At 56.3% G+C, this 24,471-nt stretch overlaps 1 protein-coding gene across 1 annotated transcript in view; it reads left to right on the forward strand.

Annotated features, from left to right (window-relative positions):
• Nucleotides 1–24,471, forward strand: part of TNXB (tenascin XB) — a 49,195-nt gene that overhangs the window by 21,133 nt on the left and 3,591 nt on the right. Inside the window, 19 exon segments of the mRNA XM_088795864.1 lie at nucleotides 742–1,035; nucleotides 2,779–3,069; nucleotides 3,404–3,709; nucleotides 5,496–5,825; nucleotides 6,193–6,504; nucleotides 9,013–9,318; nucleotides 10,302–10,601; nucleotides 11,872–12,159; nucleotides 12,454–12,762; nucleotides 13,317–13,631; nucleotides 13,756–14,079; nucleotides 14,448–14,759; nucleotides 16,079–16,375; nucleotides 17,731–18,063; nucleotides 18,432–18,743; nucleotides 20,722–21,054; nucleotides 21,633–21,920; nucleotides 22,316–22,594; nucleotides 23,882–24,169. Of these exon segments, the coding sequence (XP_088651990.1) occupies nucleotides 742–1,035; nucleotides 2,779–3,069; nucleotides 3,404–3,709; nucleotides 5,496–5,825; nucleotides 6,193–6,504; nucleotides 9,013–9,318; nucleotides 10,302–10,601; nucleotides 11,872–12,159; nucleotides 12,454–12,762; nucleotides 13,317–13,631; nucleotides 13,756–14,079; nucleotides 14,448–14,759; nucleotides 16,079–16,375; nucleotides 17,731–18,063; nucleotides 18,432–18,743; nucleotides 20,722–21,054; nucleotides 21,633–21,920; nucleotides 22,316–22,594; nucleotides 23,882–24,169 (5,817 nt within the window).

The following is a 24,471-nucleotide window of genomic DNA, read 5'->3' on the forward strand; positions in this document are numbered from 1 at the left end:
ATAGATCTCAGGGTGGGTGTGGGGAGGCCTCTGGCCCTGAGGATGCTGACCCTCCACCCCTCCTCTTCCCTTCGGCCCCCACCACCCTGTCACTGGGCAGGCTGGCATGAGGGTGCTGCCCCCCACCCGGAAAGCCTAGCCTGCCATGGACAGTGCCCCCATGGTCCTCTCAGCCAGTGTTTTTGCTGGAGGTGGAGGTTTCTTGGTGTAGGAAGCACCAAAGCCGTCCTTCATAGATGGGTGAGGTCTGCAGAACCAGTGACGGCCAGGGCCTGAGTGCCCGGCTCTCACATTTCCCTCACGGTCCCTCTATGGGACCAGTCCCTGCAACTCCAGGACAGAGAGGCTGACAAGGGAGAGAGAGAAGTTCAGGTGGACTGGAGCCTTCAGACTGCTCTAGAGCAGTAATGGGGAGTTTCAAAACTTTCAGGAAGAACCATGGGGGCCTGAAACTTGCCCATAAACCCTGGTGGGGAGAGGGAGTGGGGCCTATGTGAGGGGTGGGGAAGCTGTCACAAGGGAAGAGCCAAAGCTGTCACTCCAGAACAGAGGTTGAGGGGGGAAATACCCCCTTCCCAAGAAGGCTGGTCACAGAGGCCTGAGGGCTGAGGAAATGGAACCTTCGCCGTAGGGAGGGAGCTGTCCAGGCTGGAGTGAGCCAGTGGGTAGAGAGGAGGGACGGAGGCAAGGGCAAGGCAATGGTTGAGTCTTGCTGCTTTGCTTTGCCCCCACCACCCCCAGACAGGGATGAGGAAAAGCCTGGGAAACCCTTGGTCCCACCACACCTTGGCGAGCTGACAGTGACAGATGTGACTTCCAACTCCCTGCTCCTGCACTGGACGGTCCCCGAGGGCACGTTCGACTCCTTTGTGATCCAATACAAGGACAGGGATGGGCCCCAGGTGGTGCCAGTGGAGGGGCCCCAGCGCTCTGCCCCCATTACCAACCTGGATATGGGCCGCAAGTACAAATTCGTCCTGTATGGGCTTGTGGGCAAAAAGAGGCACGGCCCCCGAGTGGCTGAAGCCAAGATTGGTAAGTGAGAGCAGGCATGCACACCCCTGCCTCTGCCCTCTGCATGGTCCTGAAGGGGGTCTTCCCACTGCTGTGGGAACCTGCTTTGGAAAGTCCAGGAAGGCTTCCTAGAGGCAGGGGTGCCTGAGATCAATCCTGAAGGGAAAATAGTGGAGGGTCAGGTTAGAGAGGTTGAGGAGGGCAGTGCAGACAGAGGGAGCCATGGCGAGCAAGGCAGGAGTGAGTGTGTCCCTGTAGGTGCATCGATGTCTGTTTCCTCTGGACAGCAGGGCACCTGGGAAGCTAAGGGAACTGGTCTCGTGTATCTGGCAGGAGCTTGGACCTCATTTGAGGGTCCTGGGGGACCTCTGAAAGGTTGTAAGTGGGGGAGAGACATGATTCAATATTTATCTTCCAAATAACACTGAGGCTGCTGCAGAGGATAGCTGAGAAGTGAGTGAAGAGAAATGATAATGGCTGGGTTGGGATGGTGGCAGTGAGGCTGGATGTGGGAGGGAAGGAGAGTGAGGGCCTCCAGGTACCCCCACATGTCTGGCTCAGTCCCGTTTCCGGAGGCTAGGAACAGCAGAGATGAGGAACAATGCAGCAGGACACTTAGATAAGCATCTTTGAGCATTTGTTAAGGTCACACGTGTTCCAGATGTTCTAGGTGCATCATCACATGTAACCCTAACAGTGGCCCTGGGCAGCGTGCCTACGTTATATGTGGGGAATTGAGGCACAAAGAGGGAGGAATCACGTGAGCAGAAAGTGATATACCGCTGCCCCCAAGGGTGTGGAGAGCAGAGGGGAGGCCTGAAGAGGGGATGTGGGTGTCATGTGTGCCAGTGGACAGGAGCCAGGTTGAGCATGTAGGAAGGGGCAGGGCTGCTGGAACCCTGGGATGGCCAACACTCAGGGTACGAGCAGAAGAAAAGGAGCCTCCAGGTAACCTGAGGGGTCACTTGTGAAGAGGGGCAGAGCCTCAGAGAGTGGTGTCCTGGACGCCAAAATGAAGGGTGCAGTTAGGCATGTCAGATTCCGTAGGAGTGATTCAGGGCTAGAGTGTCCGCAGGACTTAGCAAGGGCGTCCTCACCACTGACCCTGCTGAGAGTTGCTATGGAGGGTGGACGTAGGTTGGGAGGGTGATGGAGGTGAGGATACGACTACAACCAGTGTAGACATCTCTTTCTGGAATCTGGGTTGGGAATCCAGAGCAAAGAGGGAGGGTGGAGGAGCTTGTGTCGCTGCTGATGGTACAGGATAGGGAGTGGGGCTGGTGGTACAGAGTGGGAGCAGAGGCGGAGGGTGGGGAGGGGCCCGGGCACAGGTGTGGGAGGCTCTCCCACATTCATTCACTCCAAGTATCATGCTCCCGTCTCTTGGAGGAGAAACGAGCTAGTAGTTAGGCCTGGAAGCAGTAGAGCTTGCTCTGGAACACTTCCCTGGCCATGGAGATGTGGAAAGAGCTGGCTGGGCTCCCTTCTCTCCCAAGCCCCTCTCCAGGCTGGGGATAGAGTCAGGGCCACACTAATCCATACATTTAGAAGAAAGCATCCTTCTTCTAGGTGGGCATAGCCTGTTGCCATTGTACACAGCGTGGCAAGCAGAGTGCTGGCTGGATACAGTCCCGCAGTGCTCCCTCAGCCACGCACTTTTGTGCAGTGAACAACCTGTACAACCTCACACAGCATTTCTACGTGGGAGATGGATGCCCCCTCTTTGACCTGTGTCCCTCCCTTCTTTCTACTCCTTCTCCCTAGTGCCTCAGAGGGATCCCAGCCCAGCAGCTCCACCCCGCCTGGGAATGCTGTGGGTGACAGATCCCAGCCCAGACTCGCTGCACCTCTCCTGGACTGTCCCCGAGGGCCAGTTCGACTCCTTTATGGTCCAGTACAGGGACAGGGATGGACGGCCCCAGGTGGTACCCGTGGAAGGACCAGAGCGCTCAGTCATTATCTCCCCTCTGGACCCTGACCACAAGTACAGGTTCACTCTGTTTGGGATTGCCAACAAGAAGCGGCATGGCCCCCTCACGGCTGACGGCACCACTGGTGAGTGGAAGCCACCTAAGCCCCATGTGACCCCTCCCAGCTGTCCACACACTTGCCCTCAGCCAGGAACCAGCTGGGCCTCCCAGCGTGACGGCTGGCCGTGCTCCCAGGCTGAGGGGCGGCCAGCCTCCCCTGCTCTGCGGGGCCCGGTCCATCCCATACAGCTATTCCCCAAGGCCCAGGAGATGTGTCATACCCTGGTGGTGCCAGACTTCCCAGGAGCTCAGCACTCACACTAATTGAATATGACTCTCCAGGTGTGACAACCCGTCCAAACCCCAAATCCCAATCTCAGGCTGCCAGTTTATTTCTGGCTGGATCCTCTTATTTACAGCCCCAGAGAAGAGAGAGGAGCCCCGCCGCCCAGAGCGCCCCGCGCAGCCGCTGCTGGGGGAAGTGACTGTGGCTGGCTCGACTCCAGACTCCCTGCGCCTGTCCTGGACGGTGGCCCAGGGCACCTTCGACTCCTTCCTGGTCCAGTACAAGGATGCACAGGGGCAGCCCCAGGCGGTGCCCGTTGCAGGGGACGAGAATGAGGTCACCGTCCCTGGCCTGAAATCTGACCGGAAGTATAAAATGAACCTCTATGGCCTCCATGGCAGGCAGCGCGTGGGGCCCGTGTCTGTGGTGGCCACCACCGGTGAGTCCCTCCCCTGCCAGCCCACGTCCTCTGAACAGGACCTGGGGACCTGGCCCAGGGCTTCTACACATCTTCCTGCACCTTCTTTCTCAGCTCTAATTCTCCCAAAGCCTCCACCTTCTTCCCCACATCCCAGGACTTCTCATGCAGCCACCAGCTCTACAGAAACTTTCACCGCCTTGCTTCTCCATCTCCAAGAACAGGCCCATCTCCCCATTCCGAGCCCCTGGAATTGTCCCTCCACACTGCTGTCCTCCCCACAGGTGTCCTCAGCCACTGTTCTTTCCCTGTGGTTTTCACTGGGCCTCTGCCCCTCCCGTGACCTGGCTCAGGCCATGGTCATGTCTAAGCTTCTGTCACCTGCTGCCCACACCCTAATGCAATTGCCACTCTATTCAGAGCTGACAGATCCAAGGGACAAGAACACCACGTTTCCCCAGCCTCTGTCCAGCAGGAAGGGGACTCCTCCCAGCCTCCCGACTCCCTGACTCCAGCCAGCTTGGAGCAGGGCGAAGGGCTTGCTTTCAGCGCCCCTCCCATGTTCCTCCACGTGTCCAGTCTCCCCTCATAGCACCATTTCCATGATTGTGTGGCATCATGGTTGGGAGCCTGGCTCTGGAGCCAACTGCCTGGATTTTAATCCCAGCTCTGCCATTTACTGTCTATGGGACCGTGTGTGAGTTACTGAACCTCTGTGTGCCTCAGCTTTCTCATCTGTCAAATGGGGGTAAGAATGGTAACTACTTCACAGAGTTGTTAGAATACATGCAGCCCTCAGAACAGTGCCTGGCACATTGAAATTGCTGTTTAAGAGTGAGCTGCTGTTGCTCCCTGGCTCTCCTGCTTCCTAGTATCCTTTTCCCTCCTTCCTGGTCCAGCACAAGGATGCGCAGGGGCAGCCCCAAGCAGGGCCCATCGTGAGGGATGAGAATGAGGTCACCATCCCTGGCCTGGAATCTGACCGGAAGTATAAAATGAACCTGTGTGGCCTCCGTGGCAGGCAGCGCGTGGGGCCTGTGTGGTGGCCATCCTCTCCTGGGTTATCATTCTTGCCTGCTCCCTCCTCAATCTCCTGTCCCCTAAGTGGTTCCCCATGGACCCGGGAGCGGGTCACAGAAGGGCTGGCTGCCCTTGCGCCAGTGTCCCCGGTCCATGGAACCTCAGCAAAGACGTACCTGCAGCAAAGGGTGGGTAGGTGCCTAGGGCTGCCATTCCAGACCCAAGCAGGGAAGAGCAGGGCCCTCCCCCACGCACGCCACCCCACCCCACCCCCAAATCTTTCTCCCACTTTGGTCTGAAGCCCTGCCTTAGCAATTTATTCCTTAGGGATAAAGTGGAGGGAGGGGCAGGGCTGCCGGGGAGGCCTTAGCCAGAGCACATTTCACCTCCTGTCCTGCTAGGGCTGCTGGGAAGCCCTGGGGAGGGGCAGAAGCTGAAGGGAGGAGTGCCCCTCACTTTCCTGAGGTCAGCACTGTCAGTGAACACGGTAGAGAGATCCTCAGAGGTTCCTCTCTTCCCATCTCAACTCCTTTCTCAGACATGCGGGGAGACCCTCCCCCACAGGAGCCACCAGTGCAGTCCTGCCAGCGGTACATGATGGGGGCTAGGGGCCCATCTCAGCCCTGTCTCCATCAATGAGCCACTGAATGGCTAATACAAAGGTCACAGAAACCGCTAGACCTACAGCCTAAGGACTATATTTGTTGGATGTACCTGACTGTCACGATTAATGTCACCAGCAAAGCAAGTTACCCTTTAACCTGTATCCCCTGATATCTTTTCTCAGCCCACCAGGAGGTTGTGGAGGAGACCTTCCCCACAGAACCCAGCACAGAGGCCCCAGAGCCCCGCAATGAGCCCGTCCTGGGGGAGCTAATGGTGACAGGATCCTCCCCGAACTCCCTGCGCCTCTCCTGGACTGTCCCCGAGGGAGAATTTGACCACTTCCTTGTCCAGTACAAGAACGGGGACGGGCAGCCCAAGGCGGTGCGGGTGTCAGGACACAAGGACAAGGTCACCATCTCGGGCCTGGAGCCAGACCACAAGTACAAAATGAACCTGTACGGCTTCCATGGCGACCAGCGCCAGGGCCCCGTGTCTGCCATCGGGGTGACAGGTGAGTGGATGGTGGAAGCCCCACTGTCTGATGGGGGAGGGGTGCAGGGGCCCCTCTGCTTGAGGCTGAGCCATGCAGCCCGTTGTGCCTCCCCCTTGTGATCCCCGAGGACCAGCGGGTCCCCTGGGCAGAGCAGGGCCTCCGTGAGTCGTGCTGGTGCTGCCCTGGGTGCCCACAGCTGACCCGGAGGCTCTGGCATGTTTGTGAGAGGACAGTTGAGCAGGACCACCCAGCCCCAAGGAGGGACTTCTCGGAACCGACTCCAGGGCCCCCAGTCATGGCCATGGCTTCTCCATCCTTGTCCCCGACACCAAGGACGTGTCCGTGGACCCTGCCTCACCCCCTCTGTGTCTGTCTGTCTTCTCAGCTGCAGAGGAAGAGCCTCTGGGGTTCACGGAGGCCCCAGAGCCCCCCGAGGAGCCCGTCCTGGGGGAGCTGACGGTGACAGGATCCTCCCCGGACTCGCTGAGCCTCTCCTGGACCGTCCCCCAGGGCCACTTCGAGTCCTTCACCGTCCAGTACAAGGACAGTGCTGGGCGGCCCCAGGTGGTACGCGTCGGGGGTGAGGAGAGCGAGGTCACCGTGTGGGGCCTGGAGCCGGGGCGCAAGTACAAGATGCACCTGTATGGCCTGCACGGGGGGCGGCGCGAGGGGCCCGTGTCCACCGTGGGCGTGACCGGTGAGTGATGGTGGGGATCTGGTTTGTTTCCCTCCCACAGACGGTCCCCAGACTCCCTGTGCCCACTACTGTCTTGCATCAGTGGAACCCTATGGCCCTTCTTGCTTGGGGAAGACCTAGAAAGAGCAGTTCACAGGGACTGGGCCCCACTGAGCCCCAGCCCTGAACAAGTTTTAAATTTTCTGTGCCTCTCTTTCCTCAATTTAAAAATTAGGCTTGTACCACCCACCTCAGAACTGTGGTGGCGATTCAATGAGTGAGCGACACAGAGCTCTAGGCAGGGGCTGGCACAGCGGGAACGTGCTGTCAGTGCTGGCCACTGTCATTGTCATGACCCTCCTTACTCGGGTCTGCTCTGTCCCCTTTGGCTGTTTCAGCGACTTAGATGGTCCCAGCGTGCATGAGACCCGGGCCTCCTCATCCATGCAGCTGGATGCTGTCTTTACCACTTACACAGTGAATGACCTCACAGCAGGGAAGGACGTCCCTCCCACCTCCCTCCCAGACCCAAGTGCAGGGCCACCTCAGCCACCCACCGTAAAGGACCCAGCCCAGGGACCTCCTGCCCAGAGCCTAAGCACAAGGACCTGTGTCCCAGGTGGCCTCTGGGACCCCCGGCTGACCTGCCCACCTTGGTCACACCCACGGGCGTCTTCCCCTTTGTTCACAGGAACAAAGACACATTTTTGAAAAACAATTTTTACTATAAGGGAAAAGATTACAGATTTAAAAGCTGAGGAACAGATAGGTTTCCAGAGCATGGTTTCTGTCCTTCCACGAAGCCCGACCTCACAGGGACGTGGTCGGCATAGTTTCCAGAACCTCCAACTCCCGAATCTGTTTCTGTCTTCAGTCAGTGCTGAGAGTAGGGAGAGGGGAAAGCCACCCTGAGCTACTGTTCTGTGGGCCTGGAGTAGCAGGGTAGAGGCTCCTGCCAGGTCCAGAACCTGCGGCCTCAGTTTCTCCTAGGGTGACCTCGGTATGTCCTCGGCTATCGCACTAGACTGGGAGGCCCTGGCTCTGGTCCCTGGGTAAGAACGGGCTATCAGGCACAGGAGAGGAAAACTGCGTTTTGGAATCTGACAATGAAATACAATACGATCCCAGCACCTATATCTAGAACCTGCTAGACACATGGAGGTGACGCCCCTCAGCTGCCTCATCCCTCCCTCCCCACTCAGGCTCATTCCTGTCTCCCTGAGGCCTCGTCAGCAGCCAGCCCACTTTTAAAGCAGGTTTTATCTGTCTGGAACCGAGTCTTCTCCGCAGGAGCCAGAGAAATAGGCTCTTGGGAACCCCCCACCACTCCGCCCCAGTTGCCTCTTGGGACCACCTTCCAGATCCAGTCACTGATGAGAAGTCTCCCCGACTCAGCTCATTCTGGGGCGGTGGGGACTAGCGGGTCCTGAGCTCGGCTTTTCCCAGCACAGACATGTAGAACACTCGTTAATTTAACAAACATTGTGGAGTACCCATGAGTGCCGGGTGCTGGGGAAACAGCAATGACCAAGGCCGAGCTCCTGCCTGTGGAGCTCATTCTAGCAGAGGGAGACAGGCAGCACGTTGCACAAATATGTCAGCGGTACCGTATGTGACAGTGACGGGAGCTGGGGGGAAAGCAAAGCCCAATAGGTGAGTGGGTGGGAACGCGGGCTGGAAAGGGCCAGGGAGCAAAGACTGAAGGAGGGAGGGGACACCTCAGCCTCTGGGGGCGGGCACTCAGGGCAGAAGGAAGGTGCCTGAACATCTGTGGACAACGAGGAATGTTTTAGCCGGGTCTGGGGGCGGGGCGGGGGTGATGTGAGAGATGATTGTGTGGGGCCTCAGAGGCCATTGTGAGGGCTTGGCTTTTGCTCTGAGTGAGAGGGGAGCCATGGCAGGAATAAGCTTGGACTGATGTGTTAACAGTGGAGGACAGAAGAGCGGTGAGGGTGGGAGAGGGAGGTGATTCAGGAGACTGTCCTGTCGTCCAGCCAGAGCTGCTGGTGCCTGGCGATGGCGGCAGTGGTGTTGGTGAGGAGAGGGTCATCTTCTGAAGGTAGTGCCAACAGGACTTGCTCGGCTTGGCTGGGGTGTAGCGGGGGCTCAGGAGACACTGGAAGGTAGCTGTGGTTTTGCGGAGGTGAGGGGGCCGAGGAGACAGCAGGTGTGGGGGGAGCCCTGAGCTCGGTTTTGGACTGTTGGTTTTGAAACACCCATTAGGCACCCAAGGAAGACGCTGAGCAAACAGTCTGGGAGCAGCAGGGTGATCTGTGGGGGGACTCGGAGCCATTGAGGCACAGATGGAAGTTGAGCCACTTTCCCAGGTTTCCGTGCCGGCTGACACGGCTCCCCCTAAGCCCCAGATCCTGGCAGGGACTTAGGGAAGGGCTGTTGGCCAGACAGACGTTGCCAGGCAGTGTAGGTTTGCATCAGACTGGCCTCGCAGGCACCACAAAAACAACGGACATAATTGCCACCAAGGGAAAGAAGGACTTTTCCTAACAGCTCCCTCCATCTCTGTCTCAGCTCCACAATCAGAAGAGACTCCTCCAGCCACGGAGCCCCCTATGGAGCCGCGCCTGGGGGAGCTGACAGTGACAGATGTGACCCCCAACTCCATGGGCCTTGCATGGACAGTCCCCGAGGGCCAGTTTGACTCCTTCGTGGTCCAGTACAAGGACGGGAATGGGCAGCTCCAGGTGGTACCTGTGGCCGCGGACCAGCATGAGGCCACCATACCCGGCCTGGAGCCTGCACACAAATACAAGATGAACGTCTACGGGCTCCATGGCGGGCGGCGCGTGGGCCCCCTCTCTGTGGTAGCCGTGACGGGTGAGTGAGGGGGCCAGGCAGTCCCCATCCCTGGTTATGCAGAGTACCCCACCCCACAACCTCTCCCAGGTCCTGCCTCAGTGGGCTCTGCAGGTCCTCCTGGGGTCACAGGCATCTTAGTCTCTTCCCTGAGCCGTTGGCTCCTCACTGGGGCTGGAACCTTCCCTGCCCTCCATTCCCCATCTGTTCTCCACCGCCTCCCCTCCTCCCTCCCCCCCCCCCCCCCCCCCCCCGCCCCAAACCACAGTCTTCCTTTCACTGGACCCAAATCCGGAGCAGACTGTCTCTGTCTCTCTCCCTCTCTGATTGTCCACAGCTGTGTCCTCCCCTTCTCTTTACAAACCTACTGTGACACACTGCCACCTCCCTGTGCTGCGTTATTCTGTTGGGCTTAAACATCATCCATTCCTTGAACCCCTTGTCAGAGGTACTCAGCCCCCCGGCCTTACTGTATTTCCTCACCTTTGGCTTCCAGAGCCTTGCCGCCCTCGTGGCTTCCTGGGTGTAAGTTTCCACCATTTTCGTGCCGTGGTGAATAAAATAAAATACATAGGATTACACAGGAAACCAATTATATCGATATACAGTTATCAGAATATTTTAAAATTCAAATTTATGATTTAGTAATACAGGGACTTCTTTATTTGTTCATTAAATAACAAGTGGCACGTGCAATAACCTACCCACCTTTGGAAGTAGTGAGAGTGTAATTAGTATTTTGAAGTCTGCAGTAATTCTAAGGTGATGTGAAAACATCCGTGATTCCTATTGGTGAGAATCACAGGTATTGCTAGTACCCGTGGTTGGTTTCCTGTGTTTGTCACTGAAGGAAACGCTACATTTCAGTTAGAGGTCAGTGAAAATGTAACCGTTTCCCATCTCAGTTCGAGGCCCCTCAGGCCCTGGGAGCCCAGGGGCCCTGTGAGAGGGGAGTTCTCCCTTCAGAGATCTTAGCCGGTGTTCTATGTCTTTCCTGATCCTAGTTCCCCTCCCACCAGCCCCAGCCACAGAGTCCCCCCAGAAGCCGCGCCTGGGGGAGCTGACAGTGACAGATGTGACCTCGGACTCCGTGGCCCTCTCGTGGACGGTCCCCGAGGGGGAATTCGACTCCTTCGTGGTCCAGTACAAGGACAGGAATGGGCAGCCCCAGGTGGTACCTGTGGCCGCGGACCAACATGAGGCCACTGTCCCCGACCTGGAGCCCAATAGGAAGTACAAGTTCCTGCTCTTTGGGATCCAGGATGGGAAACGACGCAGCCCAGTTTCTGTAGAGGCAAAGACGGGTGAGGGGGACCCCCATGAAGCTGAGCCTGAGGCCCCAGCCTTCCCACCCTTCTTCACACTGCCTGATCGCCTCCCTCTTCTGCCAGCTCTACCCTTTGTCCACTTCCTCTGTTTCATTGAAAAAGCCACACTGCCTGACCTGGCCCAAGGCAGATGAGAACCAGGAACATGGGCCAGTTCCTGGATCCGTTTCCCCTGCTGACTTTTCCTCTCCTCTCCTAATTTCTGCTTCTGTTGAATGGGGGAAGACCCTTCAGACTCCTTCCTGGGAGGTGGAACATCGGAAACTGGGGTGCTGAGAAAGGGGATGAAGGGAGCCAGGAGCCTTTCTTGCCTCCCTAGGGCTTGTGGGTCCTCAGCCCTGTGTAGCCATTGTCTCCTGAGAGTTTTGCTGTCTCCCCTCTGACTCTCACCCTATTGGCTCAGGCCCATCCGGTCCCATAGCTGCCTCCCCAAAGGGACCCCTTTCCTGCTCTGTCCTTTTCCTGGTGCCTCAGAAACTGGGGACTCCAGGAGCCCAGGGCTGGCGGCCCAGTTGGGCCCAGCCCAGCTGTACCCCTTTCCTGTGTTTCAGTCCAGGCCCTCCCCTGCCCCTGGGGGCCCCCTGTTGCCAGAAAACTCTCGCAATAACAATGCCGTCAGCATCCTGTCTGTCCAGGACAGCCTCAGGCTAGCTCCTTCTCAGGCCTCGGGATGGATCCTTGGGCAGACACCAGATTCTTCCCTGTCTGAGCTTCCCTTCTTCTCCCCTCCCCCCACTCACATGTAGGCAGCCCCCACTCCTCCAGCAGGACCTGTAAGGGTTGCCTTCATCGTATCATGCTTCCCCAGCTGCTATCTGTCCCCATCAGGGATCCTGTGGCCCTTCTGATGTCCTCAGGACCCTCGGATTTCCCCAGGGGCCTGTCAAATCATAAAGAGTGGGCTCCTTGGTAAAAGGAAATAGATATACAAGTCTGTGACAAGCTGCACCCTGCTAGGGAAGCAGTCTCTAAGCAGTGGGAAGAGTCTGGACAGCAAGATGAGGAAGATAGGCAGAGCTAAGGGATCTTCCCAGAGATGGCTCAGGACTGAAGACCCCTCCCACATTGCTTAAGTGGGCAGAGGCACGGGACAGCTGGGAGTGGGGGTGGGGATGGGAGGGGGATGGAAAGATTCGGGGGAAGCACTGATCATTTGGGCAGTTGTGGGTTTTTCCAACTCTAGTGGGAGGCAGTCAGGGAGTCATTTTGGAAAAAAAGAAACACAAGAACCTTTCTTCTCTGTCAGCTACCCAAGGGGACACCAGCCCAGGGTCCCCACCCCGCCTTGGGGAGCTCTGGGTGACAGACCCCACCCTGGACTCACTGCGCCTCTCCTGGACGGTCCCCGAGGGCCACTTCAACTCCTTTGTGGTCCAGTTCAAGGACAGAGACGGGCCCCGGGTGGTGCCTGTGGAGGGCCATGAACGCTCGGTCACCATCACCCCTCTGGACACCGGCCGCAAGTACAGATTCCTCCTGTACGGCCTCCTGGGCAAAAAGCGCCATGGCCCTGTCACTGCAGACGGCACCACAGGTGAGGGCATCCCCTGCAGGGCCTGCGTCTGTTCCTGGAGGCTCCTTGGAAGCCGTCTGGCACCCTGCCCGGTCAGGGCCGTTGGTGGTCATTTGTGGTGGCTGCCATCACGGTTGTTACCTGGTCCCAGCCCCCAGCTGGGGTCCACTCCCCCTCTCCTTGCATAAGCCCATAGCACCAGCCCTTTAGGACTCAGCCATGGCAAAGCCCTGTCTCCAGACTTCTCCATCCTGCCCTTCGAGGTCAGCCTTCCAGAAACATCTCAGCCATTTCCTCTTTGTGTCTACATCTCAGAGACTCAGAGTGCTGTGGAGGATCCTGGAACAAAGCGTCCCCCAAAACTCAGTCTGGGGGAAGAGCTGCAAGTGACCAGTGTGACACCAGACTCCGTGGGCCTCTCCTGGATGGTCCCCGAGGGCCAGTTTGACTCTTTCGTGGTCCAGTACAAGGACAAGGGTGGGCGGCCCCAGGTGGTGCCTGTGGGGGGTAGCTCCCGGGCGGTCATCGTCTCGGGCCTGGACCCTGCCCACAGATACCAGCTGTTGCTCTATGGGCTGCGGGAGGACAAGCGCGTGGGTCCCCTCTCTGCCATCGCTGTGACTGGTGAGTGTGGCTGCGGCCAGAATACACTGTTCCCCCTTCCCACCAGGCTCTCCTGGCCTGACCCAGCCACACAATTTCTGAGCTTCCTATATCCCTGTGTTTGGGGGAAGGGATCAGTTTTATGGAGGTATAGCTTTCCCAAAATAAAACTCACCCATTTTAAGGGGATAATTCCATGAATTTGGGAAAATGTGTAGATCATGAAATCATTACCACAACTGAGATATAAAACCTTTCTCTGGACCCCAAAAGTTTGCCTGCTCCCCTAGCAGTCAATTCCCCCAACCTCGTCCTCTGCAACCACTGATTGCTTTCTATCCTTTCAGTTTTGCCTTTTTAAGCATTTCATTTGCAGACTCACACAATACAGTCTTTCGTTTTTTTGGCTTCTTACGCTTAGCACCGTGCATTTAAAATTCATCCCTGTCTATCAATAGTTGGCTGTCTTTGTTATTGACCTCTTGCCTTCACCTCCTTCCCTCCTGCCCTCCCCTCAGACAGAACTGGTACAGTGACAGACCAGTCACCTATCTCTACCTGTCTCTCTGAACCAGCCCCCAGGGAAGAAATCGAAGCTGAGACCTCAGCCCCTCGCCTGCCAGAGCCTGAGCCCCAGCTCGGGGCGCTGACTGTAGACGAGGCCACACCGCACACCATGCATCTCTCCTGGACGGTCTCGGAGGGAGAGTTTGACTCCTTCGAGGTCCAGTACACAGACCAGGATGGGCAACTTCAAGTTGTCAGTTTAAGGGGTGATCAGAATGACATCACTCTCTCAGGCCTGAAATCTGACCACAGATACTTGGTGACCTTGTACGGTTTCCATGGCTGGCAGCGTGTGGGTCCTACCAACGTCGAGGCCCTGACAAGTGAGTGAGAGTTGCTGTGCCACCCTGTTTCCTTTCAGATAGTATGAGAGCCAGAGATGCACGGAGGCCACGGGGACACCTGCCCCCTTCTCAGATCCTTCTCACTCTCCCTGTCTCTGTTCAGCCCCAAGGGAGGAGGAGGATGAACCTTCAGAACCTCCCACTACCGACCCCGAGCCTCCCATCAAGCCGCGCCTGGGGGAGCTGGCCGTGACCGACGCCACCCCCAACTCCCTGCGCCTCTCCTGGACCGTCCCCGAGGGAGAGTTTGACCACTTCCTTGTCCAGTACAAGAACGGGGACGGGCAGCCCAAGGCGGTGCGGGTGCCGGGACACAAGGACAAGGTCACCATCTCGGGCCTGGAGCCAGACCACAAGTACAAGATGAACCTGTACGGCTTCCGTGGCGACCAGCGCCAGGGCCCCGTGTCTGCCATCGGGGTGACAGGTGAGTGGACGGTGGAAGCCCCGCTGTCTGTGATGGGGAGGGGTGCAGGGGCCCCTCTGCTCGAGGCTGAGCCATGCAGCCCGTTGTGCCTCCCCCTTGTGATCCCCGAGGACCAGCGGTCCCCCTGGGCAGACCAGGGCCTCCGTGAGTCACGCTGGTGCTGCCCTGGGTCCCCACAGCTGACCCGGAGGCTCTGGCATGTTTGTGAGAGGACAGTTGAGCAGGACCACCCAGCCCCAAGGAGGGACTTCTCGGAACCGACTCCAGGGCCCCCAGTCATGGCCATGGCTTCTCCATCCTTGTCCCCGACACCAAGGACGTGTCCGTGGACCCTGCCTCACCCCCTCTGTGTCTGTCTGTCTTCTCAGCTGCAGAGGAAGAGCCTCTGGGGTTCACGGAGGCCCCAGAGCCCCCCGAGGAGCCCGTCCTGGGGGAGCTGACGGTGACAGGATCCTCCCCGGACTCGTTGAGCCTCTCCTGGACCGTCCCCCAGGGCCACTTCGAGTCCTTCACCATCCAGTACAAGGACAGTGCTGGGCGGCCCCAGGTGGTGCGCGTCGGGGGTGAGGAGAGCGAGGTCACCGTGTGGGGCCTGGAGCCGGGGCGCAAGTACAAGATGCACCTGTATGGCCTGCACGGGGGGCGGCGCGAGGGGCCCGTGTCCACCGTGGGCGTGACCGGTGAGTGAGGGCTAAAGGGCCCCCAGGGTTGGGCTTGAGAAAGGTCCCATTAGTGCAGTCTCCAGTCTCCTCCCCTGGATTACCCAAAACCTCAACCTCTGACCCTCATTGTCCACTTAGCACCTGTGAAAGGCGTGGTACCAGCGGGAGGAGCAGGGCAGGAAGTGCCTGCCTGTCTCAGGGAGGCCTTGGTTTGCGGCCTCCGGTGCAAAACTCCTCGTGGTTTGCCTGGGAACTCTGGAAAGAACTCGGGTTGTGGGTTTGCACATATGCCTTGAAATATTAATGCATTCAACTAATATTTATTATGTAAAATTTCAAACATGTTTACAAAGAGAAAGAACAGTATGAACTCCCCTGTATCCATCACCCTGCTTCAACCAAATGTCAGGTCCTGAGTCTGGCTCCGCCACGCCCAGTCCCTGCCTGCCCTCCCCCACAGACTGTGTTCTTTGTTAGCAGCTTTACTGAACTGTAACTGACATACCATAAAATGCACCTGGTATCGATTTTCAGTATATTTAAAGAATTGTGCATCCTTCACGACTACCTTGTTTTTTTAGCACCCCAAGAAGAAACCTCATGTCCAGACCCTTTTCAACGCCCAGCCCCACGCCGCCCTAATATTCTTTCTGTCTCTGTAGATCTGCCATTTCTGGACATACCATATAAATGAAATCTTTTGTGTCTGGCTTCTTTCACCAGGCACATTTTGGAGGTTCATCCATGTTGTAGCATGGAGTAGTACTCGTTCCTTTATAGCCGAATCGTGTATTCTGTGTGTGGATAGACCACTGCGATATTTTAAACTCATCACAGACACTCTACATTCCAACACTACATATTTAAGTGTATTCCTCTCTTTTAAAAAGACTACTTACAATTAAAAGTCACCACATCATAATTATTATACCTTTAAAATGAATAGTCATTCTTTAATGTCCTCAAGTTTCCAGGTAGTCCTACAATTTCCTGATTGTTTCATAATTATTGTTTTGCAATTTGTTGCTGGAATTTGGTCTAAATAAGGAGAGTAGGTTGCACTTGGGAGAGTTGGAATTTTAGACAGGTGTTCAGGGAAGGACATGACATCTGGGGGAAAAGCATGCAGGCAGAGAGAACAGTCAATGCAAAGGCTCCGAGGCTGGCACATTAGATGGCCCATAAGGAGGCTGCAGAAAGACTTCTATAATCATAACCAGAAATGGATCTTAAATTAGGCCCAGAGCTGACCCTGTTTCTGGCCTGAATCCAGGAGAGCTGGGGTCTCAGCAACTCTTTCCAGCAACAGGAAAGCTTCCGTTTGCATCTCTTCCCAGCCCCTGAAGAGGAGCCCCCTGCCAGCCCCGCTTTAAAGCCACAGTTGGGAGAGCTGACTGTGACAGATGCCACTCCCGATTCCCTGCGCCTCTCATGGACCATCCCCGAGGGAGAGTTTGACCACTTCCTTGTCCAGTACAAGAACGGGGACGGGCAGCCCAAGGCGGTGCGGGTGCCAGGACACGAGGACAAGGTCACCATCTCGGGCCTGGAGCCAGACCACAAGTACAAGATGAACCTGTACGGCTTCCATGATGGCCAGCGCCAGGGTCCTGTCTCTGTCGTTGGTTTAACTGGTAAGTGTGCAGCAGGACACTGGGCCCTACCCTGAGCTGGACTCAGTTTCCTTTTTATTGTCAGTATTCAGGTATTTTTGTCCCATTGTTCCTGAGGTTGAGTCTCCTGAGCTCCTGGGTGCGTTTCTGATTGTGTTGTCACTCCGAGCCTTTGGCGTTTACCCAGCTGTGTCACCCTTCCCATGTGGGGTTTTTGGGTGCTTGAAGAGGCAGGGCACCACAGAAATAACACAGACTCAGGCAGATGTTGGATTGACCCTACCCTCGGCTCATTTGAGCTGTGTGACCTCAAGAGAATCAGTCAGCCTCTCTGTGCCTCCCTTTTCTTATCTGTAAAGAAGGAATAGCCAGCCACTCCTGTCTTGCAGGGTGGACATGCGTGTGCCTCAACTCACACACAATGAATGGTAACTACAGGTTTCCCCTTCTGAGGGAAGCAATTGGTTCCTGAAACCCTTAGAGCGACTTCTCCTAACTACCGTTGATTTCAGTGGGAAAAATTAGTCCTGCTCCCCAACCCCCAAATTGATACCCATTTGTGCTAAATCAACAGTGAATCCTGCTCACATGGATACTGTTACTCTAGTAGTTAATATTAGACATATTCAAAACTTGACAAAGCACTTTCCCTCATTAATTACGCCCTCACACGGAGGTGAGTTGCTTTGGTAAGCTGTGTTGTAGCTATTACCCCTAAATGCTTCAGACTCAGTTCCCAAACAACAGACATATGAGCATGTTGATTTTGTAATTCAGCCATTAAGGCAGAATAAAACCCTATGATGAACAGAAAATATGAAAGAAATCATTGGAAACAAAGCACATGATCCCACTCATGGCAGACAGGTCTGTCCCTGGGCCTGATGGGTCATCTTTCCCATGTGTGTGAGCGGAGAACTACTACCTGTCCGAAAATGGCCTGGCTGCAAAGATGGTCTCGTGTAGTCTCATCTCTTTGCTCTCAACTGAGAAATATAAACTGGTTTCTAAAAATGCTCAGAGCAGTCTTCTGAACCAGAGGAGGTGCGAAAGGAAATCACTCATGAAGTGGAATTCCCACACCTGAGGAAATGACGCTCCTGATGTGATGTGTTATGCTTGGTGCTGTGAATTCTGTCCCACTGAACAGATTTGCTCTGCAGCCCCCAGGCTTCATGTATGCACACCTTCAGTGTGATGGGGGACCCAACTACCATCGTGATGTCACCACCAGTGTGTGCTCTGTCCTCTGGTGATAAGCATTCAAACCAGGGAAACGATGTTTCAATCCGGGGCACCAGACTCCAGGCTTCGGATCACTGCTGTGTCTGGGAGATACCCAGGCATGTCCACACATTCCTTATCTCCTGATCCAGCCTCAAGAAAGGACCAAGAAATGACCCCAACCCCAACAGATCCGCCCACCATGACCCCCGAGCCTCCCATCAAGCCGCGCCTGGGGGAGCTGGCCGTGACCGACGCCACCCCCAACTCCCTGCGCCTCTCCTGGACCATCCCCGAGGGAGAGTTTGACCACTTCCTTGTCCAGTACAAGAACGGGGACGGGCAGCCCAAGGCGGTGCGGGTGCCAGGACACGAGGACAAGGTCACCATCTCGGGCCTGGAGCCAGACCACAAGTACAAGATGAACCTGTACGGCTTCCGTGGCGACCAGCGCCAGGGCCCCGTGTCTGCCATCGGGGTGACAGGTGAGTGGACGGTGGAAGCCCCGCTGTCTGTGATGGGGAGGGGTGCAGGGGCCCCTCTGCTCGAGGCTGAGCCATGCAGCCCGTTGTGCCTCCCCCTTGTGATCCCCGAGGACCAGCGGGTCCCCTGGGCAGAGCAGGGCCTCCATGAGTCGTGCTGGTGCTGCCCTGGGTGCCCACAGCTGACCCGGAGGCTCTGGCATGTTTGTGAGAGGACAGTTGAGCAGGACCACCCAGCCCCAAGGAGGGACTTCTCGGAACCGACTCCAGGGCCCCCAGTCATGGCCATGGCTTCTCCATCCTTGTCCCCGACACCAAGGACGTGTCCGTGGACCCTGCCTCACCCCCTCTGTGTCTGTCTGTCTTCTCAGCTGCAGAGGAAGAGCCTCTGGGGTTCACGGAGGCCCCAGAGCCCCCCGAGGAGCCCGTCCTGGGGGAGCTGACGGTGACAGGATCCTCCCCGGACTCGCTGAGCCTCTCCTGGACCGTCCCCCAGGGCCACTTCGAGTCCTTCACCGTCCAGTACAAGGACAGTGCTGGGCGGCCCCAGGTGGTGCGCGTCGGGGGTGAGGAGAGCGAGGTCACCGTGTGGGGCCTGGAGCCGGGGCGCAAGTACAAGATGCACCTGTATGGCCTGCACGGGGGGCGGCGCGAGGGGCCCGTGTCCACCGTGGGCGTGACCGGTGAGTGAGAGGCGGCTCAGGGTATCTCAGAAGGGGGAGGAACTACCTTTTCCTCCTGGGTAACCTGGTTGCCTGGCCGTCCTTTCATGCCCTCCCTCATGGCCCTACCTGTGGCCCTTACCTAGTGGTTTGGCCGTTGCCACCTGCAGCCTCATCGTCCCCGTTAGCATGGCCTGCTTCTGATGGCAGCACTGGCTTCCTCTGAAGGGGAACTGTGTCAGCCACAGGCCAAGCCTGACTGCGCCAGAATTTCCTTTTTTTCCATCTTAATCACAGCCTTCTTTGTTATAACAAAAAAATAAAAAGAAAAAAAGAAAAGAAAAGAAAGAACCCAACACCTAACCACATTGGGATGGTTAAATAATTAGGTAACACCTATAAGACGAGCTATTACGCCATCATTGAAATGTTTTAACGTAAGACTATTACTTTATAATATCATTATACATTGAAAAAAGAGCCCAAAGTTTTTGTAAGAATGCTAATCACAACCACTTGAAAATAACACGCATGGGAAGAAAACCGGAAGGAAACACAGATCTCATGGGATGCATGTTTATGGGACAGAATAGAATGTTCCAGCACTCTTTTCTTCCTGTTTTATTCTATTCTGTTTTGTCCAAATTTTCTTAAATGACACTCATTTCTTTAATAATCAGGGGAAATTTTTTTGTTTTCAATCTGGTTTTGGAGGACGCAACTCATGGGCCCATGTGGGAATCGAACCGGCAACCTTGGTGTTATGAGCACTGTGCTCTGACCACTGAGCCAACCAGCCGCCCTGGAATTTTTTTGTTTTTAAAGATAATGTCTTCTTTCGTAAACTCCTTGTCTCCCCCGAACTGCACCATTCTTGCAACTTATTTCATTTCTAGTTGTGAAAAAGACAATTGGCGGGTGGTGGCCCCTGTGACACCATGTGAGCGGCTTTGAGGTTCACTCTCCTCCCCTGAAGATACTGTGCACAGAGGAGCCATTTCCCTCAGACCCCCGAGTCCTGGGGGGTGGGCCTCATTTCTGTAGGTGTGTTCACAGCGTGGTAGAGGAGGGGGGAATAGGGAACGCATTAGAAAATGGACATTAGAACGATTTACACTCCTAAGGTAAGCTGGTCATTCTCATTCACGGCTCAGGTTCTCATTACCCTCTATCAAGGCGAATCCCAAACACACACCAAGTAGAGGGGACCCACGTCCCCACGCCTAACTTTCCCCCAGATTATTAATTTTTATAATCCAGGATTTCTTTTTAAGTCTGTATTTTTCTAGTTAAAAAGAATATAGCAACATGATGAAAAAGTTTGAAAAACGGGGGAAAAAAATTTCTAGTCAGACCACCTTTTGACCCAACAAGCAGCATTGGTAACAATGTACATAACACGCCCTCTGTCTGCATTCCCGGTGCAGTGCGTGTTTTAAGGTTGCAGAGTGTTCATCTAATTCTTGGCACTTGCTTTTTTTTGTCTCCGAGCTACTTTCTGAGCTTTTATCCTGTGGCTGCACAACCTGCATTAATCATCACTTTAATGACTATTTGATGCTTCATGGCAAAAGTGCCATAACAAAATTAATCGTCTACGGGTCATTTGGTCCCTGACACATTTTGCTGTCATGAATAATCCCAGAATGAACTACTATGATACAACTTTTTCCTGCTTTTTAATAATTTTCTTAGGATAGCTGCCCAGAAATGAGATTATTGGGTCAAAGGAAATGAGCATTATTTTGGCTCCTGACCCATGTGTCTGAATTGCCTTCTGGATGTTTATAGTGCCTGCCAACAGGTCCATGACTGGGGTTTGGGAGCTAGTCTCAGCTCTTTCCACAATGAGTAACCAAACGGCCAACACAAAGGCCATGCCAGCCACTAATCCTACAGTTCAAAGAGCACTGTAGCAGGATGAACTTTCTTGTCCCTATAGACTTGACCAGAAACGTGGGTTGCCATCTAAGCTTCTACCCCTAATCTCTTTTCTCAGCTCCCCAGGTGGATGTGGGTGACACGCCCTTCCCCACGGAACCCAGCACAGAGGCCCCAGAGCCCCCCGAGGAGCCTGTCCTGGGGGAGCTGACGGTGACAGGATCCTCCCCGGACTCGCTGAGCCTCTCCTGGACCGTCCCCCAGGGCCACTTCGAGTCCTTCACCGTCCAGTACAAGGACAGTGCTGGGCGGCCCCAGGTGGTACGCGTCGGGGGTGACGAGAGCGAGGTCACCGTTTGGGACCTGGAGCCGGGGCGCAAGTACAAGATGCACCTGTATGGCCTGCACGGGGGGCGGCGCGAGGGGCCCATGTCCACTGTGGGCGTGACCGGTGAGTGAGGGGCAGTCCCCAGTTTCCCTCTGCGCCCCTCTTGCTCTCCCTCTGGAAATCAGAACCCCTTACACGTGGGCCTGCGGGCCGTCGCGTCTCACATGCTGCTCATGGTCCGGCCTCACATGTACTTGAATGGAGTGAGGGCCGCTGGAGACAGTTGTCGGGGTCAGGGGGGCATGGAGCCAACGCCTTCTGCATTTAGCTTCCTCCCTCCCTTCATGATCGGGGCCTCTAACCTACTAAATTCTTCCTATGTGGTTTCCTCAGGCTCCCTGACAGGGCCTTCTAGTGGTGCAGACGTGGCTGTGGACCCAGGTTCTCTGGGTTTGAATTCTGTCTTAAACATACTGATTGTGTGGTTACGCTAATGTTTCTTAACCTCTGTGTGCTGCAGAGCCCAACAGTGGGGATGTTCATTGTAAGGGCAGCTACTTCACATACTGTGTGAGGAGCAGGGCACCACTGCTTTGTGCTTACACACAGAAGAGTTTGCTAGAATGTTAGTTTCACAGCCTGGGGCAAGCGCTCCCTCTCTGGGGCGGGGACCTTCCACAGCCTCCTCTGCTGTGTTCCAGCCTCCCTTCCCACAGAGCCCCCTGTGGCACCCCGCCTGGAGGAGCTGGCTGTGGCAGCTGTGACCTCAGACACAGTGCAGCTCTCGTGGACGGTGGCCCAGAGCCTCTTCGACTCCTTCCTGGTCCAGTACAGGGATGCACAGGGGCAGCCCCAGGCGGTGCCGGTGGGTGGAGACAGCCGCAAGGTCGTCATCTCGGGGCTGGTACCAGCGCACAAGTACAAGTTCCTCCTCTTTGGACTCCAGGATGAGAAAAGACATGGCCCACTTTCTGCAGACGCAAAGACCCGTGAGTGAGGGCCAGAGGCCCCCTTTGCCCCTGCAGGCTTTGGATGTTCATTCACCACCTGGTGCTGACAGTTGGAATTTCATTTTCTGTGCTCCACACTCCAGACCCCAGCGCCTCCAGACCCATTTATTTTACTGGGTCCAGGGAAAGCCAGTCCTGAACTCCCCCTTTACCCCTCATTCCCATCCTTCTCCCTACTCCTTCTATATCCCGAGGTACACTTGCTTTCTTCCCTAGCTCCTCTTTTATCCCTGTTCCTCTGCCTGTCCCTTCCTGACATGTGGCCTAGTCACCCCCTCCCAGCTCCCAGAACCGGCTTCCAGAGCCCTGAGGAAGCTTTATCTGCTCCCATCACCGTTTCTGTCACTCTCCATGTACCTCTCTCTCTTTTCTAGTCCCAGACACAAAACCTTCTCCTCGCCTGGGGGAGCTGGCAGTGACGGATGTGACCCCAGACTCCGTGGCCCTCTCGTGGACGGTCCCTGAGGGGGAATTCGACTCCTTCGTGGTCCGGTACAAGGACAGGGATGGGAGGCCCCAGGTGGTACCTGTGGCCGCGGACCAGCTAGAGGCCACCATCAGCGGCCTGGCACCCAATTGGAAGTACAAGTTCCTGCTCTTCGGGCTGGCAGGCAGGAAGCAGCTGGGCCCCCTCTCTGCCGAAGGCACCACGGGTGAGCCCCAGCCCCGCCGCCCACCTTTGCCAGAGCGGCCTCTTATCTGAGCCCCACAGCTGGCCCGGTTGCCTTCCCATGAAGTTTAGTCTTCTGCCTCCAGCCTTGGCATGACAGTTATAACACCACCAACAAACATTTCTTGAGTCCCTATTGCATGCCAGGCCCTGTTCTGGGCATTTTACATGCCTTATTTCCTTCATTCACTGACTGGAACCCAGGCTTCGGAGCCAAGCAGACCTATGCTCGCGTTCCGATCGCCAGCTCTGTGGCGTGGGCAAGCCACTGCCTTGCCTCGAGCCTCAGTCTCCACACCTGCACAGTGGTTGTGAATAATAGCTCCTGGCACTGAGGACATGGTCACAGCCTCCTCCCTTTGTCCCAACTCTGTGGCAAGAGGTGGAAAACATGGGAGGGTTTGGCTGCAAAGACTATGGAAAAATCTAGTGTCATTGTGCCCATGACTCAGCCCCCCAAGGAAGGGGTGGAGATAGGTCACTGACCCCTACCCCCTTCCAGGATCGTGAGTCACCCTGGCCAGACGAGGCACATGGCCAGTTGGGTTGTGGGGCCCTGAGACTCCCTCCGTCTCTTCCCTGAACCCTCATTGTGGGGACTAGATGCAGGCGTATCCCCGACCCCCATCAGTCAGCACCCACCCTTGGCAGCTCTCTTCTGTGAGCTCTTCCCTTCGTTCTCCCAGCTCTGGCCCTGGCTTCTTCCCCCACCCCTTCCTCACCAGCGGCCCTGGTCCAGGGCTGTTAGTGCAGGGCTGGGGAGGCAGGTGGAACGAGGGCCCATGCTGGTAGAGAACAGGGGGAGGTCATGGCGGGCAGTGACAGCCCATGAGCTTGACCGGCTGCCCAGCCTGCCTCTTACTGTTTGGGAGGCATCTCCCTGACGATGCAGATACCCTCTGGGAGCCCGTCTCTCCTCCAGCCACTTCCCTGCTCAGGGGGCTGGGGTAAGGGCAAAGCCAAGGCCCTTCTTAGCACCCCCAGATACTGCTCTCTCAGGAGGGGATCTTATGTAGTTCCTGTACCTGGGTCAGAGTGGGGAGGAAGTGGGGGCAGGGAAGAGTTTGGGCAGTGGCCCCTGGAGGAGGAAACTGGCCTACCCACCCTCTTTCCTGCAGGACAGGGCTGGATCAGGCCTGTCTCCTCAGTTGGCTGTCCTTGAAGCCACACTTAGGGACCCTTTCCTAGACCCTCATGCCTCCCAGAAGTTGCCAGGGCTGAGGTGTAGGCACCTCCTGAGTAAGAGTTTCTTCCCCTACCCTCCCCACAGCTCCCTTGGAGAAGGAGCAGCAGCCCTCACCCCCCTTTGGGGAGCTGATGGTGACGGATGAGACCCCAGACTCCCTGCGCCTCTCATGGACTGTGGCCAAGGGCCCCTTTGACTCTTTCGTGGTCCAGTATTGGGACACAGATAGGCAGCCCCAGGCCTTGCTCGTGGGTGGTGACCAGAACAAGGTCCTCGTGTCAGGCCTGGAGCCCAACACTCCCTACAAGTTCTTCCTCTACGGCCTCCGTGAAGGGAAGCGCCTGGGACCTGTCTCCACTCAGGGTACCACAGGTACCAGCAAGCGAGGGCCCTGCATCTTAGCCTCACCTGCCTCTACTCTGGGACTGGGAAGGGGGTAGTGGGTACCCAGAAGTGGTGAACACAGGAGGAACGTGAGGAGCCTACCATGGAAGGAGGGAGGGGCAGGCAAGCCGCCCTTGGTTCTACACGTGTGTGTCATCACTATGGGCCCTGCTGTGGGTTCCCGCCTCTCACTAGCTCCATTTTACAGATGAGGAAATAGGGTCCAGGGTGGAGTAGCAGAAGGGACCTGCCCCAGGTCACCAAGCTGGTGTGCTTCTGTCTCCAAACCC

Source organism: Rhinolophus sinicus, chromosome 2 (assembly GCF_057876585.1).
Source record: "Rhinolophus sinicus isolate RSI-liver-muscle chromosome 2, RSI-T2T, whole genome shotgun sequence".
NCBI classification, from domain to species: domain Eukaryota; kingdom Metazoa; phylum Chordata; class Mammalia; order Chiroptera; family Rhinolophidae; genus Rhinolophus; species Rhinolophus sinicus.